A 15,867-nucleotide genomic window follows, 5' to 3' on the forward strand; every position below is an offset into this window, starting at 1 on the left:
TTAAGGGAGTAAGGGAACATTAAGACAACTCAGAGGGTAAAGGCGCATAAAAGCACTTGCCACTAAACTTGACGTTGTGAGTTTAATCCCTGGATCCTACATGGTAGAAAAAGAGAACCTCTGTCATGGCAAATGCACACCCACATGCATAATACATGCCAAATAAACAAATATAAAAAATTAGCCTGTATTTGTGTCACACATAAAACATTCACTGTTCCAATCCTTCAAGGTGTGGTGAATGGTGACACACAAATAAAGCCTTAGTTGGAAATAAGTAAATACCCTTCAGTTACACGGGGCTGTGTCTTTGGCCCTGATGGCAAGCCAGGCTTTCTCCACGTGGTGGTAATAAGAATGCTTTTCTTTATATCATCTTGCTTAGGACAGCAAAATATTCTCACATACATTCTCTCTGCTGGAGCCTTTAGCAGGTGTGTGAGGGAAACAGTGGATGTGCTCTGCACACTCGTCCGTAGTAGTGAAAGGATAATCAAGGGACCACAATGGTGAGTGATTAGTAGAGTCGCGTCTCCAGACTCAGTACCACTGAGTCTGTTCTATCCGCCACTAGCCATGGGGCCCCGGGAAAACGAGAGATGATAATAGTGGCTTTCCTTTTATTATGACCTTTATTCCTTATTTAGTGTAGGAAGCCATGGCTCCAATGGAGGTCAGAGGACAGTTTCTGGGAAGGAATTGTTGGTCCCAGGCGTCAAACCCAGGTTTCCAGGCTCAGCTGTCAGTGGCTTTACGTGCTGACCCATCACCACCACAACGCCTTTTTAAAGTCTTTTCAGGGGCCTAGAGGGTTGGCTCAGTGGTAAAGATCACAGAGGACCCAGGTTTGAGTCCTTAACTCCAGTCCCAGGGGATCTAATACCCTCTTCCAACCTCAGTGAGCACCAGGCACACACATAGTACATACACATACATACAGGCAAAAACATTCATACACATAAAACAATAAAATAAGTAAGTTTTGTGTGGACTTTCAGTGTGTGTGTGTGTGTGTGTGTGTGTGTGTGTGTGTGTGCAGGCTAGTGAGATGGCTCAGTGGTTAAAATCACTAATTGTCCAGCAGAGCACATGAGTTGGTTTCCCAGCACCAACATGGAGGCTCACAGCCACCCGTAACTCCAGTTACTCTTTCCTGAGTGCTTGTTTCTGTAAATGTCTTGTTTATGACGACTTTTATTATTTTGTTGTTTGACAGGGCCATATGTATCTCTCCAACTAGCCCAAACTTGATCTGTAGCTAAAGATAACCCTCCTGCCTCTACCTCCCCGCAAGTGCTGAGATTATAGGTGTGCATCACTGTACCTGGTTTTATGTGGTACTCGGGAGCTAAACTGCTACCATCGCCTGGCTCTGTCGTGTTTTCTTGATCCCATGTGATAAGAACTGAAGAACAGCCGAGCGGTGGTGGCGCACGCCTTTAATCCTAGCAGAGCCAAGCGGATCTCTGTGAGTTCGAGGCCAGCCTGGACTACAGAGTGAGTTCCAGGAAAGGCGCAAAGCTACACAGAGAAACCCTGTCTCGAAAAAAAAAAAAAATATTTCCCCCCTTGGGCTAAAGAAATGGCTAAACAGCTAAGTAAGAGCTCACACTGCTCTTGCAGAGAATGTGAGTTCAGTTTCCACACCCATGTTGGGCAGGTCACAAATGCCTCTTACTCCAGCTCCAACAGATACAATATTCTCCTCTGGCCTTCACGGATACACACACACACACACACACACACACACACACACACACACGTAAATAAAGATAAATCTTAAAGTTGAGGGGAGGGTTGGAGAGATGTCTCAATGGTTAAGAGTGCTGGCTACTCTTCCAGAGGACCCAAGTTCAGGTACCATATCACATGGTGGTTCACAACCATCTGTAACTCCAGTTCTAGGAGATCCAATGCCCTCTCTTGGCTTTCATGGGCACCAGGCATGTATATGGTACACAGACATGCATGCAGCCAAAACACTCATACATTAAAAAAAATAAAAATAGCCAGGCAGTGGTGGCACACAACTTTAATCCCACCTGGCAGAGGCAAGTGGATCTCTGAGTTCAAGGCCAGCCTGGTCTACAGAGCAAGTTCCAGAACAGCCAGGGCTACACAGAGAAACCCTGTATGAAAAAGAGAGGAACCCCCCCCCCAAAAAAAAAAAGCCAGGTGCTGGTGCACACCTTTAATCCCAGCACTCAGGAGGCAGAGGCAGGCGGATCTTTGTGAGTTCGAGGCCAGCCTGGGCTACAGAGTGAATTCCAGGACAGGCTCCAAAGCTACACAGAGAAACCCTGTCTCAAAAAAACACACACACAGACACACACAGAGAGAGAGAGAGAGAGAGAGAGAGAGAGAGAGAGAGAGAGAGAGAAGTGATAGCCCAGTAGGTAAATACCTGAGTTCAACTACCAGAACGCCTCCCAGAAAAGCCAGGTGTACTGGTGTGTGATTGTAATACCTGAACTGGGAAGGTGGAGACAGCTAGATAGATCCTTGGGGCTCACTGGCCAGGCAGCATAGTGAGTTTGGTGATCTCCAGGATCTGTCTGCAAAAAAAAGCAAGTAACTCCTGATGAATGCCACACAAGGTTGTCCTCTGACCCCCACATGTATATGCACACACAGGAACAAAGCTACACACAGACCCACACAAAAGAAAAACTACCTTGTCTTTTTGTTTGTTTTTTAGAAAGTATCTGATGTAACCCAGATTGCCTCAAACTCACTGTGTATGAATGTTTCACTGCATATATGTCTGTGGACCACAGAAGAGCATTGTATTTCCTAGACCTGGAGTTACAGATGGTTGGGAGTCATCATCAAGCGGGTGCTGGGAGTCGATTTGGTCCTCTGCAGAGCTGTGGTGCTCCCAGCCACTCCCCAGCCTGTAGGATCTTTTCTTGGTTCATCCCTACTGCCCCCCCCCCCCCCCCCAACCCCCGTCTCTCCTCTAGCCCTCACCCCACAAGAAGCTCCCCTCTGCTTCCACATGACATAGCCACACTACATATGAACGAAAACGGGCATTTGTCCTCCTGCTTCCACTCCTCTCCTTTATAGTTAAAACTATTTAAAAAATAAAAGTGAGGGCTGGAGAGATGGCTCAGGGGTTAAGAGCACTGGCTCCCCTTCCAGAGGACCCAAGTTCAATTCCCCACATGGCCTCTCACAACTCTCTGTCTGAAACTCCAGTTCCTGAGAGTCTAGCTTCTGAGGGCACTGCCCACATGTGGTACACAGACACACGTGAGACAGAATATCCTTACAGATACCCATACAAATAAAGTAAGGCATACACGTATTAAAATAAATCATGTATTTACAGATTGTGTATGTGTATGTATACATCTCACTGGAATACATCTTTAATCCCAACACTGGGAAGGCAGAGGCCTACATAGCAAGTTCTAGGCTGCCAAGGCTAATAGCAAAACCTTGTCTCAGGGGAAAAAAAGCTGGGTGGTGGTAGCGCACAATCCCAGCACTTAGGAGGCAGAGCCAGGTAGATCTCTGTGAGTTCAAGGCCATCTTGATCTATAGAGCGAGATCCAGGACAGGCACCAAAGTACACAGAGAAACCTTGTCTTGAAAAACCAAACAAACAAAAATGTGTGTGCGCGCATGTGTATCTGTCTGTTCACTACTGAGTGCCCTCACTAATGCATCTTGTGTTAAAAAGGTAGTCTGGCTAGAGATGTTTTTTTTTTTTTTTCCTTCCAAATAGTTTCCAAATACTCTGAATTGTGGTTATGTGGCTTTTATAACCAAATAAACATATTTAGGATCTAAAAAGAAGAATACCTGCCATTTATTTCTTCTTTTGATCTTAACTCAAAGACACAGCTTTGCAGGAATGTCCTGAGCTTCCGGAGAGTCAGTGGCTGTTTCTCTGCCTTTTCCATTTGAAGGTGCACCTGTATGCCCAAGGCAGTCCTGCTCACAGTGTTCTTTTTAGTAAGCTTCCTTTGCTCACTTCCCAACCACACTAACCCCAAACACCGCCCTTGTCACTGAAATCCCAAAGGTGGCCTGCGGGAGGGGTGGGAAAATGGATGTGTGTGGTACCGTCCTGAGTGAGGCAAAAGTTTTCACACAAGGCATCTGGGTGCTTCTTTTAAGCTGTCCCTGACCTAGGGGTTGGAGTGGGGTTGGGATGGGGGTGAGTACAGCTCATTGGCAGAGGACATGTTTAGCATTAGGTATGTTGCCTGTGTGAGATCCCCAACACCCAAATAAACTCCCCCCAAACCACAAAGAGCTTCTCCTAAAGTAAAGTACTTGTCAGCCACATGCTGCTCTGAGTCCCTCCTGAATGAGAGGCAGCGCCCCTCTCCCAATGAGCACACACCTATGCCCCTCTTCCTCTCATGGAGCTTTTGGGCTTGATTGGGAGAGGGACAGGAGGTTTGAGGGGGTGGTGTGTGTGTGTGTGTGTGTGTGTGTGTGTGTGTGTGTGTGTGTGTGCAGATGTGTTGAAGTCTTAATGAGAGGGTTCCCCTATAGGACTGCTTGTATCCTGCCCACCACAGAGGCTCCTGTGAATAACTTTACCTTTGAACTCTCCTTGTATTCAGCCCCTGATCCTTAGGATTTGGTGACAATCCTTGACTGGCAGGAAGCTTTGATCCTTGGGGAGTACAGAGGAAGTCCTGTGATGTATGAGACTGGAGAGAAGCTGCACAGGGTGGGTTGCTAAGGTGGACCCATTAATTAAGGAGAAGGCTTTGCCTAACCCTCACTTACCTAAAAAAGGTCCAGAGCCTGATAACAGGAGCTCAGCACCCTGCAAGGATGCAGTGTGTTTGCACAGGCAGTTCTGTTATTTAAGGACAGAGCAGTGCCCAGGGGAAATTCCTCCCTGCACCCCAGGAAGAGCAGAATGCCTCAGAACTTCCTCTTTTAAAGAGGTAAAGCTGCCTTTCTTTGAACGGTAGGTGGCTGTAGGAGAAAGAAATCTTTTAGGGTTCTGAGCGTAGCTCAGGTGGTGGAGCCCCTGCCTAGCTCTGGGTTCAATCCCTGCACTGCTGAAAAGTGACAGGATGGCACATGCCTGTACTCTTAGCCTCTGGGAGGAAGCAGCAGAAGAAGAGCCCAAAGTCATCGTCAGTGACTACAGAGAGCTGGAGGCCAGGGACAGCAAGATGACTCAGTGGATAAAGGCACTTGTTGCCAAGTCTGATGACCCGAGTTCAATCCCTGGGACCTACTTGGTATAAGGAGAGAAGTGACTCCCAACTTCACACATGGGTTAGTCATAGCAGATGTGCATTCACATACATTTATACACACCAAATAAATGTAACTTTTATAATAACATGAATATAATCTTTTTAACTACTTTTGCTTAAATCTACCTTATCTCATGTGGCTAGATGGTAGAGGTCTTGCTACTGCACCCCAAAGCCTTTACTTGGTTCCCCCCGTGAGTGTCGCAGTGAAGCCTCTTTGACCAGCAGGGTGTTGCTCCTCTTCCCCCATCCACCTCCAAAGGCGACACCTTCCTTTGATCCAGACACTCAAGCACACTGTTTACTTCTCAGAGTGGAGACCTCACTGTGTGGCGTGCGCCTGCCTCCTCACTGGGCTTTGGTCGCAGAGGGACGGTTCATGGGTTAGTCATCATTTTAGTACCAGTGTACTGCCTGGGTGCCGTGCAGGCCCTTCATGAGGATTCCTGGGAGAGTGACAAACTGAGAGCAGAAGCTGAAGGTACAGAGGCCTCCTCCTCTTTCTGGAATCACCTCATTTCACTCTGCCGAGGAAGAGGACGAGACAGGTTAGGAGGGTGTGGATAGTGCAGAGCTAGGGTCAGCCTGCCTTATTCTGGTGTGTCATATGCTCCTTAAGAAAGTCTAGGACATGCCTCACAGCATTTTGATGAACTTGGCTTATGGGGCTCAGTACTTAATGGAGCAACACTCAGAAAGGAAACAGATGTAGCAGGACTGACCATATAAAACCTGTGTCCCATGCAAAGTCAGAATACAAGGCCCCAATTAAAAGGAGGGGTAGAGGGTCGAGAGATGGCTCAGCATTTGCACACTTGCTGTCCCTGCAGAGGACCTGGGTTCAATTCCTAGCACCCACATGGCAGCTTACAACTTCCTATAACTCCAGTTCCAGGATGCATGTGGTACACAGACATCCATGCAAGCAAAGCACTCATACACATAAGATAAATACATCTTTTAAAAAAAACTGATGTACTAGGCTGGAGAGATGGCTCAGAGGTTAAGAGTACTGGCTGTTCTTCCAAAGGTCCCAAGTTCAATTCCCAGCAACCACATGGTGGGTGAAAACCATCTGTAATGAGATCTGGTTCCCTCTTTGGGCCTGCAATGATACATGCAGGCAGAATACTGTATACATAATTAATAAATAAATCTTTTTTAAAAACTGATGTACTTATTTAATGTATATGAGCGCTCTATTTGTATGTACACCTGCATGACAGAGAGGGTATCAGATCTCATTACAGATGGTTGTGAGCCACCATGTGGTTGCTGGGAATTGAACTCAGGGCCTCTGGAAAAGCAGCCAGTGATCTTGACCACTGAGCCATCTCTCCAGTCCCAAATAAATACATATTTTAAAACATTTTTTAAAAGAGGACAGAAGTGCCTTTAATGATAGTAAATACAGTTTTCCAAAATCTCATTTGCCCTGGTGTTTACTGATTGATTGGTGTCACTTTAAGGAGAAAAAAAAAAGTGAAATGTGAAATAATTGCATGCTTTTTACAGCTCATCTTTACTGTGTGCAATGTCAATCTTAGATGCAAATAGAAGAATGTTTAACTCCTGCAGAGAATCACCAAATTTACGCAGTGTGTATCCCACAGCTTGCACATGCATATGCATTTCCATCATTGAGAAATGGAAGAGCACGTGGGAGCACATGGAGCACAGCACAGCCATTCCCTCTTGACTCACACACTGCTCTAGCACTGTGTCCCTCCATTAAGCTGGCAAGAAGGAGCAAGGATGGTAGGCTGTGCTGCTTCCTTCTCTGTCACTGGTTTTAGTGTGAATGAGAAAGAAAGGATGTTACATAGGGTCCCTGACATCTGTCTTTCTTAGAAAGCCAATATCAGCCGGGCATGGTGGCACACGCCTTTAATCCCAGCACTCAGTAGGCAGAGCCAGGAGGATCTCTGTGAGTTTGAGGCCAGCCTGGGCTACAGAGGGAGTTCCAGGACAGGCACCAAAACTACACAGAGAAACCCTGTCTCAAAACACGAAAAAAGGAAACTATTACTTCCTTTGTGTGGTGGGAACAGGTTCTAGCTAGAATGGGAAGCTGGAACTCTCCAGGCTGTCAGACCTTCATCTGTCCAGCTGTACAAGTAACGACAGTGACCTGCTTCTGGCTTCAGGGATGGCTGGTCTCCCTTCCACTGTAAGTCTGTCAGTGCTGTGTTCATAGGGCGTAACGACCACAGTCAGAATGCATGTGTGAGAGACAGTGTGCGTCTCCTCTGCTCACGTTCCTGCTCCGCCTCTCACTGGGTATCATTTACAAGCCATAAAAGCCATTGAAGTTATTAGTGATTTTAACATTGCGATAGTAGGTCATTAAAGCAGGCAGCATGGGCCTGGGGGACTAGCCTGGCTGTGTGGTACTGTTTCGGCAGATGTTGTTAGAATTAGGAAGCTGGCCGGGAGTGGCACATATGATCTCCTTCCCTCATGAATGTGTTCCAGCATCTGCCGGATACCACTCATTTTATGAAGTACTGGGCCACACTAGAGGAAGAAGGGAAGACATGGCCTTGGCATCAGTAGTGGTCCAGATCTAATGAGCCAAACATTTTAAATTACATAATATCAATCCCCAACATAAATGGAAAAACAGCATCACAACAAATACCTCAGTTATAATTGTGATAGGACGACAGACAGAATTCAAGGGTAGCTAGACTTAGCTTGGTGGGCATTTGAGAAAAAAGCTCTTGGAAGTGGTATTTTGCGGTGTGTGTGTAGGGTAAAGAGGATGTGAAGTAGCCTTCTAGCATAAAGGGACAGCATGTACAAAGGTATGCATCAGAGAAGGAGCTTTTCGTAGGAATAAAGATCCACAGAGCCAGAGCTCAGGCAGCCAGAGGGAGGCTGGGTGTGGGAGGGAAGGGCCTAAGGCTTTTCAGAGGGCCACTGATCCCTGTCTGACCCCATTTCTCCCCAGTGCCCATGCTGACCAGGAACCTCACAAGGTAGAGGGATTTTAATTTGCCATAATGCAACACCTTGAACTCACAGAAATTGGCCAGCTTCTGTCTCCTGAGTGCTGGGATTAAAGGCTTATGCCACCATGCCCAGCCTTAAAATCGTGTGTGTGTGTGTATGTGTGTGTGTGTGTGTGTGTGTGCACGCGCGCATGTGTGTGTTTTGAGACAGGGTTTCTCTGTGTAGCTTGGGAACCTTTCCTGGAACTCACTCTATAGCCCAGGATGGCCTCAAACTCAAAGAGAATCCACCTGCCTCTGCCTCCCGAGTGCTGGGATTAAAGGCGTGTGCCACCACCACCTGGATTGCCTTAAAAAATTTTAAACTAGAACCAAGCACACTTGTAACCCTCAGAAGAATGAGGCACAGTGATCTCAAGTTCGAGGCCCGTCTATCTCAGAAGAACCAAACCAGCCGGTGGTGAGATGGTCCAGTGGGTGAAGGCACTGGCCACCAAGCCTTCTGGCTATGGTTCTGCCCTCAGGATCCACGTGGTGGAAGGAGAGAACTGACTTCAATGTGTGCTTGTACATACACACAGAGGCCTTGAGAAAAATGCAGGCAGGCAGCTGCTCTAGAAGCATCTGTGCCCAGGCAGCTTTGCTTGTCTTTGTCCTGGGGCCCCTGCTACCCTTTGACTGGAGGATCCAGAAGCTATACTAGGGCCTGGAAATAATGAGGAGCAGCCTAAAATCCATAGTGAAGTGTTGCGGGCAAGAGACACAAGGAATCCTTTGTGGAACAAGGGCCACAACTAGCTCTCCCTTCTCCAGGTTGAAAGGTCCCTGCATTATGTTCACAAGGAAGCCTGAGATTGCTCCCCAATAGATGTGCTCATGACCTGTCTCTTTACCAGGTACTGAGCGATGTCCTCAAGGATCTCTATCACCTGCTGAAAGATGTGGTACGTTTGGAACCTGATGATGTGGCCAAGCTACATGCCCAGCTGGCCCTGGAAGAGCTGGATGAGATCATGAGGAACTTCCTGTTCCCTCCCCAGAAGCTGGAGAAGAAGATTGTGGTCCTGCCATAGACCTGGTTCATAGGACATGGAAGAAGGCAGGGGGGACCAAGCAGCCAAAGCCAAAGCCACACACCTCCCAGCAGGTGGTTCCACCGCCTCCTTAGTGCTGGCAATATGGCAGGCCTTAAGGTAGTTTATGGTTCCGGGCACTTGGATGTTCAGGGCTACCTTTCTAGAGAGAGCATCCATGTAGTCATCCTGCATCTGGCCCAAAGCATGTGCAGTTAGAAGAAAAAGGATGAATCCCATCTAATGTGCACATTTTCATTGTCCTGTGCTATTTAGAGGAGATGCGCATATGACTGTTAACCATTTCCTTGCAGCTGGAGAGGCTGCCTGCACAGATCCTATCTTGATATTCTTTCATGGTGAGATGACTCTGCCTGTGATAATGAGGCCCAGGCAGAGCTATCATGTTTGGCTGCTCAAGAGTCATCTGGGTATGCAGCTGTGGGAAGGGGAGGAAGCATTACTTAAACATACAAAAAGGAATAAAATTACCTTGGTCGGAATGATCAGCCAGGCTGAATCTGGTCATTGGGCTGGTTGACTCTGGTAGAGAAAGAAAGCCCTGTCGGTCCTCTGGGGCCATTTTCTTTTGCTCCTTCTGCTCTTTTTTTTTTTTTTTTTGGAGCTGAAGATTGAACCCAGGGCCTTGTGCTTGCTAGGCAAGCACTCTACCACTGAGCTAAATTCCCAACCCCTGTTTTGTTTTGTTTTTCAAGACAGGGTTTCTCTGTGTAGCTCTGGCTGCCCTAGATCTTGCTCTGTAGACCAGGCTAGCCTCAGACTCAGAAATCCTCCTGCCTCTGCCTCCAGAGTGCTGGGATCAAAGGTGTGCGCCACCACCGCCCGGCTCCTCTGTTCTTTTGCAGGATGGAAGCTGAGACAGTGGAGTGGTCTGAGAAAGGCAGGCAGAAAGTGCAGTACATACGGGTAACCTGCCGCCAGCTCACTGACAACTTCAGGTGCATCACTGTGGCTGCTGGTTCATTTATTTATATATTTTGGTGTTTTTATTGCACCTTAAAAAAAAGAAAATAAGAGAAGAGATTGAGGACTGAGGAGATGGGGGAAACCTCAGTCCTTGGAGTACTTGCTGTGCAGGTGTGAGGACCTCAGCTCAGGCCCCAGCATCCAAGTCAAAAGGCTCTTGTGGCAGCACACGCCTAGAACCCAGCACTGGGAGGAGAGACAGGCACATCAGTGAGGCTCACTGGACAGCAGCTTAGCCTGTGAGCTCTAAGCCAAGGAGAGACCCTCTCCAAAGAAACAAAAGCCAAGGTGTGACGGTGCATGCCTTTAATCCCAGCACTCAGGAGGCAGAGGCAGGTGGATCTCTGAGTTCTAGGCCAGCCTGGGCTACACCAGGCTACACAGAGAAACCCTGTCTTGAAAAACAACAAAAAAGAAACCTCGGGTTGGGGATTTAGCTCAGTGGTAGAGTGCTTGCCTAGCAAGTGCAAGACCCTGGGTTTGATCCTCAGCTCAAAAAAATAAAATAAAAAAAAATAGAAAAAGAAAAAACAAACAAACAAACAAAAAACACTGAACAGTGCCTCCTGAGGAATAGCATCCAAGGTTGTCCTCTGGTCTACACATACACATGCACAGTGTGTGTGCACCCTCGCCAACATGAACATACACACAGAAAGAAGAAAATGGCAGGCTGCTTCAGATAAGCCCACTCTGTTGCCCACACCTTTACAGGGCCAATCCATACAGTGCTCTTGCCTATTAACAGCAAGCCAGATTACACAGGATTCTCAGCTCAGCCTTCCTGATAGGCGTCCCCAAAAAATGCAAATCACAGTTACAAACCATAGTCAGCTTATCGAGCAAAGGGTTAGGACAAGGCTGCAGTGTGGTGCACGCCCTTGATCCCAAGTGCTGGGATTGAAGGCATACACACCACCACCACCACCACCACCACCCAGCTAAAATCCCTGTTTCTTAGCATTTAGAGTACATACAACCTAGGGCTGGAGAGATGGCTCAGAAGTTAAGATACATACGGTTCCTGCACAGGACCCAAGTCTGTTTCCCAGCACCCAGCTCCCCTTGGCCTGTGACTCCAGCTGCAGGAGATTGACACCTCTAGTCTCTGAGGGCACCAGCACTCACCTTTACAGACACACACACACACACACACACTTAAAAATTATATATATATATGTATGTATGTATATATATGTGTGTGTATGTATGTATGTATGCATATTAAAGGCTACAACCTGCTCAGACAAGTCAAATATGTTAGGCAGTCTGTTACTGTCCATGACAGCATTTCCATCGGTGTATTCCAGTTTTGAGGACAGTCACTGATGTCTTTGAGGAACTTCTCCATCTACATACATATACCTCTTAGAGCCTCAGTCCGTTTATCTCTATGTATAAATTGACTTACGTCTGAACTATTTATCAAAGGACTCAAAATATTTGACTTTATTGATTTTGGTATGTTTAATTTGAGAGTAATTTTTTTCTTCCTGACTTCAAATTCAAAGGGAAAAGTATTTAATGAAACCCTTCTAAATATGACCAAATTATTAAAAATTATCAAATAACTCTTCTAAGCCAGGTGTAGTAGTTAGTTCTTATAACCACAGCACTCAGGAAGCTGAGGCAGGAGGGTTTCAATGAGTTCAAAGTCAGATTTGGGTTACACAGTGAATTCTAAGATGGCTTGGATCACAGTATGGAGTACTCTCTGAAAAAAATAAACTCATAGCAGCTGAAAATGTAGCTCAGTTGGTAGACTGCTTGCCTAATACACACAAAGCACTGGATTTGATACCCAGACACAATGGTGTAGACCTGTAATCCCAGCACTTTGAAGATAAAGGCAAGAGCATCATAAGTTCAAAGTCACCCTCAGCTACATAGCAAGTTCGATCCTAGCCTGAGCTGCAGAAGTCCCTGTCTCAGTTATAATTTTTATTACAAATGTGTTCACATTCATATTGTGTATGTGAATGAAAAGCTCTAGGGAGAGAGACCAATGGGACAGAAAAGCACAAACTTAACTTTTAAGAATTCCAGCTGCACCTGGTGGCACAGACCAGTAATCCCAGCTACTGGGAAGTTGAAGCAAGAGAGGGACAAGCTAGAGACCTGCCTGGGCTGCAGTGACTTCATGGAAACTGAGGGCCTGTCTCCAAATAAAAACATAAAAAGGGCCAGGGGCAGACCTCAAGGTAGGCAGCGTTGTTGCTTCACCTACACCAGGTCTGTGCTCAGTCCCCAGCACCACAACTAACTAAATGGTACAAACCCCAAAGACCTGAGACACATGGCGGGAAAAGTAGTGCTTCCCTGCATGATGGATCCTGAGAAGCCGATCTCTGGCCCCTCCTGCCCATCTGTCCTCTCTTGGGGCAGCCCTCTTCCTGCTGTTCCCCTGAGTCTCTCCCTCCCATATCGTCACGGAGGTTCTCCTGGCCATCCCTTGTCTGGTGGCCCCTCACCTGGGCTCTCTGTGTCCCTCTCCTCCTGTCTCCTCCTGGTCTCAGGCTGCCAGCCAATAGCACTGGAGCAGAGACATGCAGGGCCCAAGCATCGGCTGCATGGAGTCCCAGCTTCTGCCCTGAGATTGCTTCCTGTTCAGTTAGACTTCCTGAGTCTGGAGGGTCTCCCTGTGCTGTGGTGTTTCACTTCCTCTTCGGTACAAGCTGGTCCTTCTGCAAGTCCCTCCTCCACTTTGCTCTTTATCTTCCTGTGCACAGTGTTTCCGGTTTCTTGATGCCCTCCTCCTCTGCACCCCTGTCCCCTCCTATGGCTCTGTCCCCATCCATGAGTAAGAGTCGAGGTACCAGAGACTGGAAGGCCGGAAAGCAAACCAAGACAGCAAGGACAATTAGTGGAACACTTACCATGTGCTGCTGCCCACGGCGTTGAGAGCACAGCTCATAGCAAGAGACAAACCTTCACCTTAGGGAGCGTCTGCTCTAGTGAGTTCAAGGACAGCCAGAGCAGATTTCTAGGAGTTCAAGGCCAACTCGGTCTACAGTGTGAGTGCCAGGGCTATACAGAGAAACCTTGTCTCAGAGAGAGAGAGAGAGAGAGAGAGAGAGAGAGAGAGAGAGAGAGAGAGAGAGAGGGACTTGAAAAACAAAACAAAGATAAAGGGCGTAGATGGGATGTCAACTAGTTAAAAAAAAAAAGTTCTGGTTGGCAAGACAGTGCAACATGTAAGAGTATTAGCTGCCAAGCCTGACAGCATGAGTTCAAATCCCAAGGTCCCGTGAAGAAGAAAGAACTCACCCCCTCTAGTTGTCTCTGACTTTTACACACACCCTGGCACAGGATCACACCCCATAAGTGAATGTAACCAAGTTATTTGTTAAAGTTCTAGAAGAGGAAGTCGGGAGTGAGGATGGGGAGAGTCAGGTGAAAGCTGGGAGTTGAGGTTCTCCGGCCCGGCACAAAAGTCGGGAGCTCCGAAAGCCAATGAGGTGACAGGGTGACCACAAAGATGCGGGAAGAAGATCTCAGGTGCCCCAGGAGCCGTGACATTTGAGGAAGAGCTGGGGTCCAGGGTGGCTTAGGATAAGGAGGAGGGAAGAGACGAGAGAAGCGTTCACCGAACAAAGGATGCAGCCACAGAACATTTTCTCCCTGAAGCCACTTCTTTCTGCTTGTTTCTGGAAAGGGCTGGGACGTTAATGTGCTATGTGTTGTAAATTTGGAAATAAATATAACCACACACAGCCCTTTTCTATTTTCTCCTCAATCACAAGAAAGCAGCAGGCTGACTCCCCTCACCCCCATCCCCACCAACAGAAAGGACAGCGAGTGTGTGCATCTGCCCAGGGTCCCCCCACCAGCCCTGTCCCTGTCCCTTTATCTCAGAGGACACCTGAATGAAGTGCCACAGCCATCTGCCTGGGACTCTCGCCAGGGGTTTGGAAAGGTGGCCAAGGCATGGGAAAGTTGATTAGCTTGTGGGAATAGGCTGGGGGATGACCCATCTGTCTGACCTGTTAAAACCAGAGAGAGGCTTCTGCCCTTCCCCACAGCCGGGGTTTCTATGGCACCAGGGTAGAAATGGCAGCTGAGTGCCGAAGGGATGTTGAGAGCCGGCCACCTTTCCTGTGGCTGCCTTCCCTTGAGCCCCAGCAGTGGCGATGACCTAGAGGGCCTGGCTGTGTCCTGCTGCAGGCTTTGCTTGTGCTGCAGTCACATGTGCAGCCTCACTGCAGTGTGCTGCACCTCTGACTTCATGCATCACCCTGTTCGGAGCTCAGTGTCTGCTCTGCTTGGGGGCTGGGAATGATGAGTCTGGCTGCTGTCTGTGCCGCAGCCTCTTCCCGGCTGGCCAGCTCACATACTGGCAAAGGAAAAGGGAAGCCAGACCTTCACATCCGCCTGGGAGGGACTCTGCTCACTTAGCAGAGGGTCATCCCTGGTCCCTCCCACTAAGCTCCTCTTAGTCATCCAATAGCTCTGTGCCCCCTCCAAAGCTTCCTTTCTGCTCCTCCCCCAGGGGACCCTCTGGTCTCCAAAGACCACAGAGTAGCAACATCAGCTGCTTTGTTTCCTTTAGTTTGAACAGCTAGGTTGCAAAACAGGGAGGCAAGCTATTGTTTTCCCCTCTGAGGGGAATTTAACTCCAGACCTTGTGAGTCCCGGATTTCTACCTTGGAAGACCCTGGGTGAAATTCCATGGGCACTGCTGCATACTGCTGGAGTTATTTCTCCAAACTGGGCTCTGAAGCAAAAGCCTTTCACACTGGGACTATAGCTTAGTGGTGGAGGGCTTGCCTGGCATGCATGAGGCCTGGGTTCAATTCCCAGTACACACAGACATACGGAGACAGAAACAGAGACCATGATCGTGCTTTCATGAATTTGTATGCAAATTTGAGTGCTATACACCCCAGGGCCCTGTGGTGGTTTAAATGAGAACGGCCCTCATAGGTCATATGTTTGAATACTTGATCCCCTGTTGGAACTGTTTAGGAAGGATTAGTAGGTGTGGACTTGGTGGAGGAGGTGTGTTATTTGGGGCAAGCTTTGAGGTGGCTCAGTGGTTCTGAGCACTGGCTGCTATTGCAGAGAACCTGGGTTTGATTCCCAGCACCTACAACCATCTGTAACTCCAGTTCTAGAGGTGCTAACGCCCTCTTCTGGACTCCCCAGGCACCAGGTACCCATGTGCACATACATACATGCAGGCAAAACATACACATAAAATTTTAAAACAAAACAGCCTCCTGCCATCTCCAGTACACTCTCTGCCTCCTGCTTGTGGTTCAGGGGGCAAGCTCTCAGCTGTCCTTGCCTTCACTCTGCCATCCTGGACTCTAACTTCCGGAACCATAAGCACCAGGAAGCATTTTCTTTAATAAAGTGCCTTGGCCATGATGTTTTTTTGTTTGTTTGTTTGTTTGTTTCATTTTGTTTTTTCGAGACAGGGTTTCTCTGTAGCTTTGGAGCCTGTCCTGGAACTCATTATGTAGACAAGGCTGGCCTCGAACTCAGAGATCCACCTGCCTCTGCCTCCTGAGTACTGGGATCAAAGGTGTGCGCCACCACCGCCCAACTTGATTTTTATTTTCAGCAATAGAAAAGAAACTAAATACAGCCCCCAGCATGAGAAGCCACTTGAGT

At 47.8% G+C, this 15,867-nt stretch overlaps 1 protein-coding gene and 1 long non-coding RNA gene across 2 annotated transcripts in view; one reads left to right on the forward strand and one right to left on the reverse strand.

Moving 5' to 3' along the window:
- Nucleotides 1-9,879, forward strand: part of Tango6 (transport and golgi organization 6 homolog) — a 167,819-nt gene extending 157,940 nt beyond the window's left edge. Inside the window, exon 18 of the mRNA XM_036188684.1 lies at nucleotides 9,088-9,879. Within this exon, the coding sequence (XP_036044577.1) occupies nucleotides 9,088-9,264 (177 nt within the window). The 3' untranslated portion in view covers nucleotides 9,265-9,879. The remainder of the gene's footprint in view (nucleotides 1-9,087) is intronic.
- On the reverse strand, nucleotides 3,817-4,996 carry LOC118584444. Its single transcript, XR_004945037.1, has 3 exons — nucleotides 4,753-4,996; nucleotides 4,561-4,636; nucleotides 3,817-3,923 (listed from the first exon to the last, which is right to left on the reverse strand). It is a non-coding gene; the product is annotated as an uncharacterized LOC118584444 (long non-coding RNA).
- Nucleotides 9,880-15,867: the final 5,988 nt, after the last annotated feature.

Source organism: Onychomys torridus, chromosome 5 (assembly GCF_903995425.1).
Source record: "Onychomys torridus chromosome 5, mOncTor1.1, whole genome shotgun sequence".
Classification (NCBI taxonomy): Eukaryota; Metazoa; Chordata; class Mammalia; order Rodentia; family Cricetidae; genus Onychomys; species Onychomys torridus.